We start from the raw sequence: 17,306 nt of genomic DNA on the forward strand, positions 1-17,306 counted from the left end.
CGTAGCTTTCTGTCAGCAGAAGTCAATGATCGATCAGTTAGAAAACTGCCAATTCCGATTTTTAAAAACTATCAGATTCGGACCTTGCAATTTTGAGTACTCCGAGTACGAGTCCGAGATGCCAAAAAAGCGGGTTACAAATCCCTGTTATTTTGTCGTATCCGAAAATATCTGCTCCTGATGTACAAGGTGGTGTTCCGTCTTACACCTTATGGAGAGAAACGTTTTAAACTTCGTGAAAAACTTGGTGCTGCCGCTGTTTGTATTGCAGGCAGAACGCGTCAGATGACGTCTCTCGATGGACATCTCTACGCAGTGGAACCGTGGATACGTGCGCCTCGGATGAACCGTCACGAACGGAAGTTCATCAGCGAGCGGAGCTTCGCCTTTCTAATGGCGCACTTGTGGAATGCGATCAGACTGACCCAAAATTCATACAACCGGATTAACCGTTTCGACTCTTGCCTGGATTCGGTAAAATGGGCGGATTTAAAATGGATTAGCGCTTCCTTCATGTTGATCATTGCTGTTTGCTGTGAACTATTGTCTAGATCTGCGATGTTTTATAATATGTGAGGCTTTCGCTGATGCGTAAGCCTTTTCTCTCATGCTACTGTAGCTTATGACCTCGTGCAGGACATCCCTGATTGTCGTAGATCTTACGCTCATTAAACAAACAAACAAACAAACAAAGCTACCGTACTTCTATTAGGAGCGTTTCGCTGCGTGCCCTATGCGGCTTGCGAAATCCAGACTGCTAACTGGAAAGCACACCCTTGACGTTCTGACAGTCCATCAGCTGGATCTCGCACAGCGCTCAACCACCTTCGGCAAATTGCGAAGCAACGAAGTGGGTCCGAAATCATCTGCGCTTGTTGCGTTTGTAACGTTTGCCAGGGGGCACACATGGGCCATTTTAAAGACAAAAGGACAAACACCCCGCTGCACGGAGCGGTCGTTCACGCGTGTCAGCGGTGGCGATGTTTTACAACAAAAAACACGCTTATACCACAGCGTCAAAATGCGCGTCAATGGTTGCCACTGCCAGCTTGGTCGGGCTGGACCGGGCTGGCAGTGGCCACCATTGCTTAAACGAGGCGGTCCATCCGCAGCCTGCTCCAGCTTAGTGGCAATCTGGCACGGATGCACCACCACATACTGGGGCGGGACCACATGATCCAGTCGGGCGCAGAACATGCCCAACTCTCCTGTAACCGTCATCCGCGTCAGCAGGCAGGCCGGGTGGAAAATATGCGGTCCGTTCGGGGTCCTGCGCAGCGCCACCTGCACGGCACAACTGCCGGTGGCGGCCACTTGCTTATTGATCCAGCTCCACACCTCGCCGTCCTCAGCACAAAGCGTTGCGCGCGTACGTACCGCGAATGGATCCAGTCAGCGACCGCCGCGGTGCTGTCAGAATCAATGAACATGAGGTCGCCATCAATATCCTAGACGTATCCCAGCCACCATTCACCAGTGTCACGTTTAACCAGCGCCGTGTTCCCGTAGCTGACTTGGTAGGGGTTGCATCGCGGGCCCCGGTAAAAATGCGATGGAATATTGTCCATGACAAAGGTAGGTAGTTTGAACAGAATATGGTAAACAGCTGTTTTGGCACGCTTTTTTTAATATTAATTGGTAGGCCACTGTAAAAATTTTCCGCTGGTCAAAAGATGGAAGGACAAGTCAGAAGCGTAACCGCAAATTTGGTGCATCCTGAAATATATCCGGGTGCACTCATAACGCAAACTGGCAGAAACAGACGTACTTTGCGATTGACTTTCGGTTAGTTGCATTGAAAATGGGTTCAGCAGTTTATTAATTATTCAGCAATTCAGATGGCAGTCAAAGTCTCAGAAAATTCAGTTTGAAAATTCCGGTAATTATTCAAGTAGAGTTGCACACTTACACTGGAAGCTATAGTACGGCAGGCAGCAGGCAGTGCGAATACGGTAAGCTCGTAGACGCCGGGTTTATATTGATGCCTAATAACCGAACACTTCGGTTTTAAACGCCCCTTCTAGAAGGTCACGAAAAAACAGAAGCCGCGTTTAACTGGGAATTTACGGTACATTATGGTTTTTCCTTAGCAACGCGGGCAGTCACAAGACTGACTACGAAGTGCGCGAATATGGGAACTTGCAGTTCACTATGGGTAAATCTTCATGCTTTTCTTTCGATATAGTTCTTCCAACATTCCTGGCTTTTTTGGCGGTATACGTTGGAACGTGGACTCATGAAACTGCATAAGACTAATTACGGGCAGCAATTCACAAACACGCTTTGTCATCTTTTATTAAAATTGTGTTTCAGTGGTAGTATATATTACTGTACAATGCATTATGTAGACAGAATATGTAGCGACCGTCGTATCACATTGCTAATATACATTTCTACGACCGCTTGACAAGAAGCCCGCGTCGATTGAACGATGTGAACTACAAATCCACGTTTGATAGTAGTGTAGTATTCCTGTGGAAGAGTTGCAGGCATTCACCATACCGACCACTCCGTAGATGAATCCACGAGGCGGCTTCGATGGACGTTGCGACTAGCCAGATCGGTAAGGGTTAGGCACGTCCTCGCCGCCGCCACCGTCGCAACACTGTCCATCAATTCGGTTGCCTGAAAAAGAATGGTACTAAGTCAGTTGTTCTCTTTAGTGCACCTTTATGAGGTGCGTCCCTTCTTTAAACATCACTTGGAGCTAAACGCAGCCCTATTACTGTAAAGGGCCAAACGTACTTTTGGCATCGTAAAGACAGTTGTCCGCTCCATAGAAGACTTCACCGTAGTTGGAAGGCCAGTGGAATTCCTTTTTGCAGCCGGCTTTTGTTGTCAGATCTTTACCGCCTTCCAACCGTCCCCACACGGTGAGGGGCGGACTGACGTCGAGACCTTTGCCGCTGCATTGCGAGAATTTCTTGCCGTCGCCTCGTTGAAAGACCACACAGCCCTTGTTGACTCTCTGCAATAAGGGACAGAAGTAGGAAACCACAGTTCATCATAACTCTATCGACCCAATTCCCACTTACGAAGCGTGTGGCATAGACGCAGGAGACGAAAACCAGGATAGTAAAGAGAATTATTCTGGTAGCCATTTTGAATCACAAAGGAAGAATATAAAAGAGCTAATTGAAAATTTTAGCAGTGCGATGGACAAGCAGTGGCTACTTTAAATAGTCATTTACGTTGGCAACCGGTGAAAGATTACTAGTACAGATATATTACCGCCGGGCAAACCGTTTTTCATGCATGCAGGTTTTTTACAGAGAGTTACATGCGAGATATGAGAATGTGGCAAACCGGTACGTTAAGCACTTACGACTCGTTCAGTGTTTTTTTTTTTTGAAAGAACGTTTTTGGTTTTTTCCACGGAAGCTCGGAAAAATGTTTCTTTTGTGGTTGATGTTAAAAGTAACCGCGGGGTATTTGTTAGGGCCTGTGCTATAACTGCAATTGTCACAAAAAACCGAAATATCCAGTAGCCTTGCTCGTAGTAGCACCTTATCTGCAGAAAATGCACTCGCCGTACGAGGAAATGTGCAATCATAATAAATATTATCGGTACTTTCACCCGCAAGGCACACTCGGGTAAACATCAACAGTTAAGTACAGTACATACTTCGTACTTGATAATATTATGAACTTGTAGTACTAACTTAGTATTAGTACAGTACTACTTGTTATGCTTTAATTGTGCGTCCTGCTTAGTACTCGTACAACGAGCGTAGTACTTATTATTATTGCATGTTCTTTAATTGATTCTGTTGCCTAATAAGCGAACACTATCAGATCGGAACTTCGTAACGTTAGTTTCAAGTCGTTTGCGAATTTTTTCGAAGAACTGTTGGAGATTCCATTGTTTTTCAGTGTTGAAATGTTTTTCTGCAGAATGCCTGTAGCCTTAGTACTTGTTGGTTGATTTGTTGCCTAATAAGCAAACAGCTGTTCACATTTCCGAAAGTATTAAAGGTTTTTACCTTGTTACATCGATGGTTGTTGTTCCTGTTGCAGCTGCATAGTTAATATACAGTATATACAGCGCAGTCATGTTACATAATAAGGGATAAAGGGTGGCCATCGTGTTTGCGCTCCTTTCACATTGGTATATTGTACCAGTCTTTTTATGTAACCTCCACCACCGAAAGAAAGAATCTCAACCGATACGGTGAGAAAAATTAAAGAATACTAAGTAAAAGAAAAAAAAAAGAAAATCCATAGTTCATCATTCACTCACATGTTGACTCATTATTGGCATTACTCTGTATGTACGCCTCAAACCAAAAGTACATAGCATTCCAAAAACTTTCGTTAGCGAGTCTGACGCCTGTACTTGCTCGCAGTTATAAGCTAGCATCAAAAGAGAACAGTCAAAGAAAGAAATTATGAGGTGCGCGCCGGCGCCGCGTAGCGAGCCAGATCACGAAGCGGTTAAACTCGGAGAATGAGAAAGCCCTTTCAAGAAAACACAGCCCCGAAACTGGAGCCATAGTCATCCTGGAGGCCTTTCGGTCAGTCACTAGCCGCAATCGTCAGCAGCATTCGATCGCTGCATGCATCTCCAGGCAATGTGCCCTTGCATTGCTGCACACTCCATGCCACGCTGAACGAAAGGGAAGAGTGAGCCGGACACTGTCCAGCTGTCCGTTGTCGTGTTGTAGCATTCCGTCCCGACGCTGTTAAGATCTTTTACGTGTCTAGATACGCCGGATACAGCGTACAGTCTACCGTTCAGCAGCACTAGCCCTGGTTCCACTCTCGCAATGTTCATCTCCTCTGAGCATCAAAATAATACTAGATAATCATCAACTTTACAAAAGCAAAACTGTGCTCTTACCAATCAGTCAGAGTCCTGTTTATTCAAGTAAAACGTTCACCTCTATCTTTAAAATAAAATTTAGAGAATATTCTTTTCAAATCCATGATCTGAGAAAAACTACTTCGAAATTTTTATTTCAAGCGCTGATGTGAACGTTGTCTTATACAGATACATTGTACTCGTAGTTCAACAACAGCAAAAATAATACAAAAATTATTTCGTCATTGCCATAATCAACACAAAACGCAGCAGACGAATAAATTACAACGCCGGTATTATAAGCATTTCCGCAACAATGTCAAACTACTGCCACGGATATTTTACCAGGTCACATTAAAAAATGTTCCCTTTTAAATACATACTTCGCCTTGACCCTTATTTCGAACACTTGCACTGCACGACTCAATATTTCTAACACTCACCACGCACTTTTGCCCGTGAAGCTGGTGAAGGTGAAGCTCACCAGCTGAGGTGAAGCTCATCATCGTACGCATCCATACTACCGTTGCCCACCACGTACACCTGACCCTGTACGACGGCCAGCAGTGCTCGCTTATCACAGTCGGGCAGCACCGTCAGATCGGTCCACTGATCCACGCTAGGATCGTAAACGTACAGATGACAGGAACTTGCATCATTATCGACCTGCGCCAAAGCATAGATTAACAGCCGGCCCTCCTTCACCACGTACGCCGCGCGACGGTTCCAGCCGCTGGGCGGAACTGCACAAGCAACGCTCCGGCAGCTGAATGTCAGTGGATTCATGCAGTAGATTCGGGCTGCCGGCTGTGACTGATTGCTCGTACCGTGCTCCTTAGAGTCCACCAAACAGAAAATCACCGGCTCTGCAATGCACCATTGTCAAAGTATCCAAGCGGAAGAGTTATTCATACTGCTCGGCTTGGCATGCTCTATGTACTGTAACTAGCCCTGCGTAAGTGTAGGCTGTGTAGCGCAGTTGTAATGGGAAATCGTGCATTTTATTAACCGCTAACAGGCGAGTTCAGTCACATGATTCACATCGTTCCAAACTTCCAATGCCTAACAAATGACGTTTCGATAACTGCTAATCGAGCAAACAACCGCCCAAAACGATGCTCTTAAAGCGTCTCAATTCAAATTTACTCAGGGAAGGGAAGGAAATAAAAAAGGAAAAGGTTGGAAAAGGGAAGGAAATAAAAAGCGCTTCTAAAGTAGCTGTGATCGCGCATTAATGAAAATGTAAGGTCGGTCGCGAGAATCTGGACAAACAGCATGCGTTATTAAAGCTTTGACGGCATTTACCCGTATTGTGCATGGCGACGGATACTTATGTCCACTTTATAAGAGATTATGCGTGGTAATGCTATGAGTGTGTTGTGCACAGTCCCTTCTCATGTTAATTGGGACAAATTCTTCATTTGATTGGTATCTTTGAGCGAAGCTCGTTGCATACTTTATAATACGTAGACAGATTAGTTGGTTCTCGAATATTTTGCTGATAAGCGTGTTTCTGACACTGAGGAAGGTGTGGCGGCATGTACTTATACCTGTATTGTGCATTGCAACGGGTACTTCCGTGCACACTGCACTTTGTTATCCATAGACAGATTACTTACGATTAGTTCTTGGAGAGTAGCAAATAAATAGATACGTTTTCTCAAAACGTGACAGACACTCCACATTATTCGCACATAACTCTACAATGTATATATGGCCGAAGAACAAACGATACACAGAAACACTTTTCAGCCCATGAAATACAATTTCAGATAATAATATTCATTTCCCATCACAAAAGTATGATTGCTTGAAGCGCAGTCCAGTTGTTCTATGGTCTTAAAAGCATAATAAAAAAAGCATACAAGCAGCGAATTAGTCGCTTCGGTACTGCGTTCATGTGGTTGACAGCTCAGACACTTTAAAGTTTAATAATAATTTCGCCAGTTCAGATTTGATTAACCGTCAACCGTACATGAATACGGTAATCGACAGCGGCTACGTTTTCCAACAGTCGCTTCGTATGATTTGAGTGACAGGTGACAAACCCAGTTTCATCCCCAAGCTTGCGGATAGGTTTTGCCCACGAAATTTTGGTCAGATGGTCTGTTGACCTCATGGTTCGACGGCAACAAATAATGTCGTTATGTATGTATGTATTCGGCCGGTGTACATATATCGACTGCACTTTACTGCAGAACTTATGTGTTATGCATTATAGAAACTCACGATAGGAGCTACGGAGCGTGCACGTGCCGTCCGCTTTGTGAACCGCTTGCTGAACTTGCTGACCAGCGGGAGTATGGGGAAGGGAAGCCACATGCTCGGAAGTCAACAAAGGCGCGCGAATGTGTCGCACCATTTCCGCCGCGTGCGGCAGTCGCTCTGGGACAGAACGATCCAGCCATCGAACCACCACCGAGACTACTTGCTCCTCTTTCTCCACGTTCAGCGCGTCGGAGGATTGTGATAAATGATTGTGATTAATATTTAGTATTATTGCGTGCACTATTTGCTATCATTATATGGCAGTATATGCAGTAAACAGTGGTGTTACTTCAGTTCTTCACCACTTATTACGATTTGCACTCAAGAAAATAACGGTAATTTGCTTACTGGAAGTCTCAAACTCTCAGTCCGCTCTGCGCATTGGACAGTAATGGAAATTGGTCACTCACTATGTGCAGTAAGCAGTCGTGGTACTTCAGTTGCTCACCACCACTCATTTCGTTACGTACCCACCAAGTGGTATGTAGATTTCTTTTTTATAGCGGTTGCCTTGAGCATCCGCAGCGCTATTAAATTCTGACATCATAGCAGATACGCAGTACGTACTCTGTAGTTAATAACCGCAATTGTGCAATGTGCAGTATCATGCTGATAAGTGATAACAGTTACTGGTGATGAATCACGATGGTTGTGCACTATTTGCATAGCGCGGTATCGATTATCCAATTCGCAAAGCAACACATTAAATATTTATGTTTTGAATTAAAACCGGGTTACTTAATTGTTTGACAGAAGATACAGTGCACTAACGTGCAATACATTCCACGAATTCGAGCATGGCGACAAGTGCAAGTTGTAACTGAGTAAAACAGTAAGAATATAATTTTTGTTTAGCGTTCTTATTAGGTTTCGTTAACTACCAATATATTATCCAAAGCATGCGCGAAAAGAAGCCTTTCCAGAAAATCACGTGTACGTAACTTCAAAGGAAAAAATCACACTTCGACAAAGAGATCCACACTTACACATAAAAACATCAGTAGTTATTATTTTTTAATGACTTCTTCGTAACTTGGCGGTAAATCTGAATCGTTTTTTTCAGTCACAGTGGTTAGCATATTTCTCGGTTCATAAACCATGCAAGCTGTGAACGAAGCGGCTTCTCGTGGATACGGCAAAGTAGCGGGGGGATAAGGCAACTGCGGCAAGCGATTGATCGGCGTGAAAGCAGTCGTCCCGTGTTCCAGGGCAGCCGCGGGTACGCTGTAACCACCCGGTGTTACGCCGCGTTGAACGGGCGTCTCGCGCTCTTGGTTGGCGAACGCCGCAGATCCCTTCTCACCCACAACGAGTTTTATAATCAGTACGACGACCTCTATGATCACCATCAGCAATCCGCAGCCCATCCCCGCTGGACCAGCGAGTGGACCGTATCCACGTACGCTGCCTTCCATGACCATGCCGCTGTGAATGACACTGCCTATGCTGATAAACATTGTGATGATCAGGATCCAGGTCCAGCCGCGAAAGTACTTTTTCCAGCGCTCTGACTGGCCAACGTCCAAACGGCTCTGTGCCATCTGTACATAGGACGATTTGACGTAGCCAAAGAGCGCGATAAGAGAAATCAACAGCGTCCAAACGGTTAATATGGCAAACGCTTCAATAATCTCTTCGTCTTCCGGCACTCCAATATTTTCATTGATTGCTGCAGCGTCGAAAAAGCATGCTTAAGTTTTCGACTCCGGCTTCTGAGGCTCGATTATTTGTTCGGTGTTTTAAAATTGCAAAAGCGAAGGTGATTATATAAATTTATTCTTGAACTGTCCGGACTAATTTGTAACCGATTAACGGCTGCTAGCTACAGTATAAACACGACAATTGCAATCATGTGTTATATCCAGAAATGTGGTACCTCCCTCCTGTAGCACCCATAGCAGCAAGGATGGTCAGTCCCAGAGTGAACTGTGACAATGCCATAAATCCAGCCAAGCGCCGATTGTACATTGGCTCATTCGTAACCGGAAACCAAACGTATCCACTGCCCATGTTGGGAGTGGATAGCCGCTTATACGTATTTACAAACACTAATATCGCTCACACCGTAAGCAACCGGTTTTGCTCCTATACCTCTGTACTGTTGTACACAAAGAAATACTGTTTTTACAAAGGAGCTAAGGGATTTTGGAAAACTCCGAATTTTCTATACGAAAAGTGCACTCTGTATTTGCCGATCTTTTAAACGGGAATGCTGAGTCAAGCCTAGAGTCACAATGTACCTCGTACGCTTTGGTTTTTGCTTTTAGCGCTTGGGTTGAGAAGTCACGTTTGTAATGACTTAATCAAGATTTGATTTTGTGTTACCGTGCAATTGTATGCACGCAGTACAGCTCAAGGTGGTTTTAAAACAGCTTATCGCGAAAAGCTGATAATTCGTTTCTCTTTGACAATGGTCAGTAACTCAGTATTACAGTTCGTAAATGACTTAACAAACGTGTGAGTAATCATTTCTATGCGCATTTGTTAACTTCAACATTATCAGAATATATCTATATACGTACAAGCGTACTTCTGTAATACTAATTTTCGGCAGACGCTATAAACTTACACGTTAAGTAAGATAGCTCGATTGTCCTAGCGTGTACGCTTTTGTTCTATAATAATGCGCGGTCAGTGGCCATCTGGAATTTAGATTTTAGTTAAACTACAGTTGAGGTGGAATTTAGTTGTACTTGTATAACAGAAGCCAAAATCGGCGCGTGCAAAACTGAATTCGTGTACAAGTACTACTGCTACAGTGTGTACGAGGTCTCAGCTCGGTACACGAGCATATGCAGACTTCCTAAATGTGTGCTTTTTTATTACAACTGACTTGATCACGCACTACGCAGTACGCACATTTATAATGTTATTAAAATTAGGTCTGATATGCAGTTAACGTAATCGCACTACTTGTTCAGCATCGCTTTGATAACAGTTAATGCTGATAAACTGTAATGATCGTGCGTTTTTTACTATAGCGGCGGTATACGTATTTGCAAGAACAATGTGTGACTCAGTTGGTATAATTAGGTATTTGTGATTTGTCAAAGAAATTTTAATGTGAATCACGGCACTGAAAGTAACAGAATAACGAAAAATTTTGTCCTTTAGAGGAACCAATTTTGACGTTATAATAATAATATGTACGTCACAAGTATCGGTCGCGCTAGCGCGCGACCAGTTGTTTTCGAGGTATGGAATCATGAATGAGAATACAAAATATGCTGCGTGGTGCGTACAGCAAAAAAAAACAGTTTTTAGAAATATTTCAAATGGGACGAAAGCAACGGCTGACAAGTAGAAGCATGCATTGTAGCTGCTGGCCCGCTCTGCCAGATAATCACATACCGCGGTCAGTTAGCGGTCGCCGGTTGGCGCCAGCAAGTACGAGGAGAACTAAAACGCGTTGTTTTGCATCTGAATAAGTCTAATCAGCTATTTTGTCAGTTATTATCAAAAGGCCGCATGCACCAGATACCAGCTACTACATAATTAAAATTTAGATGGAGCCCGAACTGAAAACACTGTCAAAAGTAAGGTAAGTGTTCCCAGATTACAGCAACTCTTGATATTTTTGTCACGTTTCCCTCGAGTTCCGCTAAAAATACACAGTTCCAAAAGTAATAAATATAATATAAATGGAATAAATATAGATACATTTAAATCTTAAACGAATGGAAGAAATTTTCGGTACTCGCATAGTAATAATTATTGATAATAGATTATTTTGAGTTCGGTGTCAATTGATTACAGGCGAAGGTTAGAAGCGGCTTTTCCCAGAGACAACCCGTTTTGCAAATGATCATCCTCACGTTCTTGCTGCGAGTGAGGCGGTTCATGTGTGTCGTGTATGGCAGAGGGTTGGTCGGTGGGTTGAAGACGAACGGACGACCTTTCCTGCTACACAAACGGTAAGTAAGGTTCTAGGACTGACCTTTTGATACTGTCGTGTATAAGCGTTCACGCTGGTTAGAGCTCCATGAACAATCTTTACTCTTCCACGCCTGTAAATGTCAGTCGGTAGGCAACTCTCATCTCAAACTGTAACAGCTAAATTATGGTGGAATAAGACGACGACTCAGGAACACGAGAACTCAGGAATCCCTAAGCAGAAACACTCCAGCTACAACTTCCGGTCGCAGTTTCTATGAGGATTGGTAAAGAGCTAGGACGATTGTGTCACGAGCAAACTTGTATTCTATGCAATAATCCGAGATCGATAATGTACATCAGAAAACATAGTCCACAACGCAAGGAAATTATAAATTGTAATTAGAAAGCAGTCTCAAGAAGTAATCCAAGACTACTGATACCGATATTAGCAACAACATGAACTTATATAGACCTCGCGTTATGACATCATATACATCGCTAGTAAAAGAGAACAGCAAATCACAGCATTGATTGACTAGATTATCCGTTATGTTGCAGGTGGAAGGCGGACAGTCAGCATCCGTACGTACATCCAGGCGTGTGATCCTACTCCCACACGTCAATACCGCTACCGACCACGACAACATCGGTAGAGCGACTCTGAGGATCTCAATCTGCTACAGTGAAGAACTCGGTGGGAAACTCCTCGTATCCTGGAAGCTCTGGAATTCCTGAAGATCCTGAAGAATCCAATGTGGTAATATCCAGTCGACGTACAGAGTAGAAGAGACGAATCCGAAATCCTTAGCGTGACCTTTACTCAACGCTAACGCCAGATGGAAGCAGAGGAATTTCCAGATGGAAGCAGAGGCAAACAAGATTTACTGAGAGCACGAGCTCGATCAGGAAGTGACCTTTGATCACGAATAAATGAGAGTGAACTGCAGATACCTGTGTACCACTTTACTGTAGTCCGAGAACAACTACGAGTAACAGCGATTTATAGGAAAACCTGTGAGATAACCGAACAGAATCGAGAAATCTCCAAGTTCATTCGACTGACACATTCCGCTGGCCTTATATAGACTTCGAGATGCGCGCAGGCATCTAGTAGGCGTGAAACCAACAAGGATGTTTTAGCTAGCCATTGGCTACAACAGCTGAGAAACAACAGCATTGGTCAAACGTAGATCCGCGTCATCCGAAGTAAATAAGCCAGACATCTATAGGGAAAACAAGTATGTACAAACAAGATATAAAATATAGGAAAAGCGACAAAAGTACAAAGTGCAAGTAGAAAGATGTGTACAAGGTGTACGTTCCATCCCACCGGTACACGTCATGTGATAGCAACAGCGCTGAATCGGCCGAAAAAGTTGGAGATTTCGGTATTAACGATCGTGTGATTCGCGACTATAGGAATGAAGATGCTGTACCATCGCTCGAACCTGAAGCAAGAAATCTCGCTGTAGACGGAGATGGAAAACCGCAATACGAGAAATCCGTGAACCCGACAGCTTTTGGGAGGTAGGCAAGAGAACCCTTGTACCACACGTATTCAGACCCGCACTTGAATAAGGTTTAAAAGGAGCTAGTAACTGGAATATTTCGTTATTCCCGTGTGCGGTTGCAGTCGTATGGCGATCTTTCTCGTGTTGTTGCATTGTTAGCGGCGTTCGTCATCCAACCGCTGGCATTTGAAACTACTGGTACATTCGGACCACAGACGAAAAAACTCTCTCTTTAAAGAGCTGTCAGGAAAGATTAGTGACGGCCGACAGCAGAGCAACCCTCGCTCAGGAGAGTTTTTACGCCAAAGAATTAATATCGAAATTCAACAAGGAAATGCAGTTTCTGCACTCGGTACATTTAGCGACATGGTCGAGAAGGAAGATGTACACTTTGCCTTTCACCTATCTGAACGGAAACGATGTTATGACTTGATGTTATTGTTAACCGATACTCTCATAATTATTACATTTTCGCTACGTATTGATCACCCTTTAAAGGTTAGCGGCACTGGCAGAGGCGGAGCCGCGGTATTGGTTGGAGCCCCGATCACCCATCTCACTGTGAGATCACCGGCACTATGACCCTCCGCCATCGACTATCGCACTACGATTTGGCCTGAACGCTGTCTGCGAAAGTCGTTGTTTTAAGTGTAAGAACTGGATGCATCTAAACCTAGACCATAGCCCATACTGTCGGCCGGATAAAGGAGAAGAATGCGGGCGTTGTGCCGTGAATACGACCTTGGAGATACTATTCAAATCAGCGACAATATTCGACAATATTCAATATTCAATCCCGTGTGACCTGGATCCTGTCACGGAATCTACACAAAAGGCCAACAGCAAAGATGGAGTTACATTAGTCCTTATTTGCGATACGCAGGTCTACATTGGACGTTACGTGCTCGTGTGCAATCGTCGCCCCTAATACCAATTCGTCTGGCCGGTTGGCCCAACATGAAATCGGTGAACGAATCGATAGGGATGACGGGATGAGTGACCCTATGTTTCACCAAAACTATCAAATTCCTGTACCTCTCGCAGTGACGGCATCCCTCGTTACAATCGTCCCTCTTCCTTCAAGTTTGCAAAATAAGGGTACCGCCCCAAAAGGGCGGCATAGGGCGACGATAATGAATGTCTGGTGCAATAAACCGCTAGTTTGACCTGGCGTTGCGATTTACAAATGGCATGGTGCATGCAAGTTATTCAATGTGCGAGGTGATGTCAATAACTACACTCATAAATCAATAAAAATCTCTTTTCCTATTGTACCGAGACGGCCTTTTCAAGAGTTTGACAGAGAAAGCGCGGTCTCAAGAATAAATTTTTAATAAAACGTGCATTGGTCGGCATGTCTGCTTTCTGCTATACTTCGAAGTAGTGTAAGAAGTAACAGCAACAACAATAACAATATTGTATTGTTGCCGTTGCGCAAAAATGGCAGAGCAGCCAGAACTGCGCAGTTACGCTGAATCTCCTTGCACATGCAAAAAAGTTTATTTTCTCACCGGACGCTTTATTAATTGGTGCGCTCTTTGTCTTCTCCGAGACGGTGTGCATTTATAAGCGTAAAAACAATGAGAAACTGGGCTCTCTACGCGTGCAGGTCTGTCATTCCGCATTCGTCGCACGCTATTGATTACAATTTGCCGGTTTCCGCTTCCTTCGGCGAATCACCGGCGGCGGCCGTTCCCTCCTCAAAAGTCTGGCGCAACTTGTCTTTTTGGTACATTAAATAATGCACGGCCATCCCGACGAGGAAGGAGAGGAAGAGAGCAACGGCCGACAAGTAGAAACAGGCATTGTAGTTGCCGGCTCTTTCCGCCAGGTAACCTATATACCGCAGTCAGTTTACGATGACAGATAGATTAACAATCTTTAACGCAATTGCAAAGCACCGTTTTTTTTCCAAATAAAACTAAGCTGTTGTTACTTTATTAATGTTAAAGAGAAGTTGCATCGATAACTACAAAATTAACAGACAGCCATATATGACTTCAAAAGGTCACGAAAGACTTTCGAAATAATAAAATTTCGCTAAAGTATTTATAACAATTTCATCGCTTAAATGTAATACTGTTCAAAGTAAAAGTCAGTATTATCTGCTTACCGGCAAAAGGCGGAAAAATAAGGATAGATATGCCAGCGACTCCGTGAAAGATACCATAGCCGGTCTGGAAGAGTGCCGGCGTGGTGATATCCATAGTGACGCCGAGCATGGTACCGAGTTTGCAGCCCTGTAAGAAGCCGGCCACGATGCAGACCACGACGGTCTCGTAGAAGCCGCCGATCAACGGGATACACAGGATCGACACGGCCGCTCCAAGGGAGGATGCGTTAAAAGCGGCCATCCGCACGTTCTTGCCGCGGGTGAAGCGGTTCATCGTGATGGCCACGGCGCTGAAGCGGCCGAAAAAGTTGGAGATACCCACGGCACTGACCAGCATGGCCGCCTCCTGCGGGGTAAAACCGCGGTGCTTCACCACATGCCGCACGATGAAGATGAGGAAGAGCGGAACACCTGTGCGTAACAGCCATCGCATATGAATAAATAGCGCAGCCATACTTTGCAATAATCGCTTTACGTGGTTCCGCGTTGGAAAGAATAAATTAAAGATAGTACCAAATAATATTTAAAATATCCCATAAGAGCCATATTAAATTGTTACGAAAGTTCTATGAGGATAATTTTAGAATAGGTTCACTCAATTATACCAATTGGAAATGGCTCTTGCAGCGGGGGGGAATTGAGTGGGCATACAGAGCAATACAAAATGACATTTAATATTATTATTATTAATTTAATATATTATGTTGTATGAATTAATCATCTTGGCTAACGAATGCAGTCATCGGAGCCGAGTGGAAACTTTTGGCGAGCGTAGTTTGTGTGATTAGTATAGCAAGTCGTGCGTACCAAAAATAAGGAAACCATGCACTACATGCAACCAATAGGCCAGGTTTTTCAGCAGGACATTGCGCGCAGAAACGACACTGGCCATCTTCTGGTTGGCGGTTTCCGGCAGTTTCGCCGGGAAGAAGGTCATGCCGCTGGGCGCCCCCTGTAGCACGATGCCGGCCACCACGAGGACCGCGCCGCGCCAGGTGTACGAATCGATCAGCGCCTGCAGCAGCGGCGCTAGGATGAAGATGCCCAGAGCGCCGCAGGTCATGTTGATGGCCGCCGTCAGCTGGCGGTACTTGTTGAACCACAGTGGAAGCGTCGCCAGCGTCGGGATGTACACCATGCAGTTGCCCAAACCTAAATGAATCATCTTCGAATGCAATTAGTTAATTAATTTTCCGGGTTTTCTTTTTCGTATAGCTTTTCCTTTTATGTACTTAAGTTAACGAATTTCATTTTGTGTAATTTCTTTTAGCAAATTGAAATTAATTAATTTAATTTGTAAATGACCTACATATACGAAATTATTAAAGCGTTTAGTTTTCCCCTTTTTTTGAGTGCGAATAATTAATTATATCACAGTTCTTCTTCTGATTCAGATCTAGCTAAATAAATCAATGTCCTAGTTAATTTATCTTAACTTAGAATAGCAATCTCTTACTGACCATTCATAGCTCCGAACGTAATTAGCAGCGGCCAAAACGAATGACAGAAGGAACTGCCGAGATAACCGGCAGCGCAGAGAATAGCCCCGGCGACAGTTGTAACACGGAGTCCAACTTTATGCGCCACAAGACTTACAAGCGGTGCTAAAAATATATAAGCAGCTTTTCCATGTTAATTCGGCACCGGGATTACTGTCTATGAGCAGGAAACGTGCCTGGTATCATGAACATGCCATTGAAAACGGCGATGACGGCGGCCGCCTGCGGGCGTGTCAGCCCGAGATTATCGATGAATTCGGAGAATAAGATGCCGGATGTCTGGCGCAGTCCGTCGCCGATGGCCTGCGTCAGGCAGCCGCCAAACAGCACCACCCACGCCCAGCCCCGGTCCACGTCCTGCAGCGCCCGCCCCGTGCTCATCATTCCAGAGGAAGGACGGCGTTACTGCAGAGCCTTACATAGCACAAGCGACATAATTTGCTGCTATATAAAAATGCCCGTAGAACACATCCAGACAGCAATATGATAACATATTTAAATTGACTTAAACGACTGTGCTCTTATTTACATACAATAAATACCAATTTTTTGGGAAAATGTTCAAAAATATACGGCAGAGGATTGCTAATGAGGCTGGTATATCCAATTAGCAGGTAAATCGAGGGATCATAACAGTGTGTTGCTGTGCGGTATTCGCGCGCACGGCGTCGCAGTAGAATTCACAAACATTGGTGCTTGGTTGTATCTTGTATGGCTGATAACATATCGCTCAGTTTGCGGAATGTTTAACACTTGCATCTATCTACTTAATTAAGCAAGCTGTTACAATTTCCACTGTTATACAGGCCGTGAGTATGCCGGCGAAGCGGAGATACTAGTGCACGCGTACGGCTAATGATAAAGTGATAAACCAAAGAGACCGGCAACAGCTGGGTAGTTTGTAGTTTGTACCAGCTTGGTTAACGTGAATCGCGGCGATTGGCATGAGATATTGCTCTGGCGATTAGAAGTGTCGAAGGATTACGTCTTTCTGACCCGTCTGCCTGGTTGGGTTCATCTTACGCATTATTAAACTGTCTGAAAAACGGTCAACGCTGGGAACATTCCTAAAAGTAATAGTGTGAGTGAAAAACTGGCGCTCACACAGCTATTTTTTATTTGTTTTGTTCAGTTTTTGCCGCGTTTTTCTAATTAAGCGTCGTGAAGGGAAATGGCGACGCATTTACAGCTTGGAACGGTTTCTTATGGTTTCTTATAGGATTGCTAAAAATTCTTTA

The 17,306-nt window shown here is 44.3% G+C and overlaps 2 protein-coding genes across 4 annotated transcripts; both read right to left on the reverse strand.

Annotated features, from left to right (window-relative positions):
* Positions 1 to 2,277: 2,277 nt before the first annotated feature.
* On the reverse strand, positions 2,278 to 3,266 carry LOC129595043 (uncharacterized). The gene is made up of 3 exons (XM_055491952.1): positions 3,036 to 3,266; positions 2,746 to 2,968; positions 2,278 to 2,625 (listed from the first exon to the last, which is right to left on the reverse strand). The coding sequence occupies exons 1-3, from the start codon at positions 3,099 to 3,101 to the stop codon at positions 2,552 to 2,554; spliced, it is 363 nt and encodes a 120-aa protein (XP_055347927.1). The 5' UTR covers positions 3,102 to 3,266; the 3' UTR covers positions 2,278 to 2,551.
* Positions 3,267 to 5,627: 2,361 nt separating this feature from the next.
* Positions 5,628 to 16,799, reverse strand: LOC129594971 (monocarboxylate transporter 12-like). Of its 3 annotated transcripts, none has more exons than XR_008691247.1 (6): positions 16,245 to 16,799; positions 16,030 to 16,173; positions 15,377 to 15,721; positions 14,570 to 14,980; positions 13,968 to 14,292; positions 5,628 to 5,667 (listed from the first exon to the last, which is right to left on the reverse strand). XR_008691247.1 is itself a non-coding variant. In XM_055491846.1 (5 exons), the coding sequence occupies exons 1-5, from the start codon at positions 16,450 to 16,452 to the stop codon at positions 14,099 to 14,101; spliced, it is 1,302 nt and encodes a 433-aa protein (XP_055347821.1). In that variant the 5' UTR covers positions 16,453 to 16,799; the 3' UTR covers positions 13,780 to 14,098. The 3 variants fall into 3 exon arrangements, 1 of the variants encoding a protein (XP_055347821.1); XR_008691246.1 differs by lacking the exon at positions 5,628 to 5,667 and adding an exon at positions 11,920 to 12,168; XM_055491846.1 differs by lacking the exon at positions 5,628 to 5,667 and having other exon boundaries at positions 13,780 to 14,292.
* Between the last annotated feature and the right edge of the window lie 507 nt (positions 16,800 to 17,306).

This window comes from Paramacrobiotus metropolitanus, unplaced genomic scaffold (genome assembly GCF_019649055.1).
Source record: "Paramacrobiotus metropolitanus isolate TYO unplaced genomic scaffold, Prichtersi_v1.0 Parri_scaffold0000073, whole genome shotgun sequence".
NCBI classification, from domain to species: domain Eukaryota; kingdom Metazoa; phylum Tardigrada; class Eutardigrada; order Parachela; family Macrobiotidae; genus Paramacrobiotus; species Paramacrobiotus metropolitanus.

Bases quoted from the DNA above. Each gene is read 5' to 3' on its own strand.
- LOC129595043 (XM_055491952.1), bottom strand. From the start codon at position 3,101: ATGGCTACCAGAATAATTCTCTTTACTATCCTGGTTTTCGTCTCCTGC. The intron at 2,969-3,035 runs GTAAGTGGGAAT...CCCTTATTGCAG, and splicing joins GCGTCTATGCCACACGCTTC to AGAGTCAACAAGGGCTGTGT. The intron at 2,626-2,745 runs GTACGTTTGGCC...ATTCTTTTTCAG, and splicing joins CTGTCTTTACGATGCCAAAA to GCAACCGAATTGATGGACAG.
- LOC129594971 (XM_055491846.1), bottom strand. From the start codon at position 16,452: ATGATGAGCACGGGGCGGGCGCTGCAGGACGTGGACCGGGGCTGGGCG. The intron at 16,174-16,244 runs GCACGTTTCCTG...ATATATTTTTAG, and splicing joins TGGCATGTTCATGATACCAG to CACCGCTTGTAAGTCTTGTG. The intron at 14,981-15,376 runs GTACGCACGACT...TGTTACGCACAG, and splicing joins GCATGGTTTCCTTATTTTTG to GTGTTCCGCTCTTCCTCATC.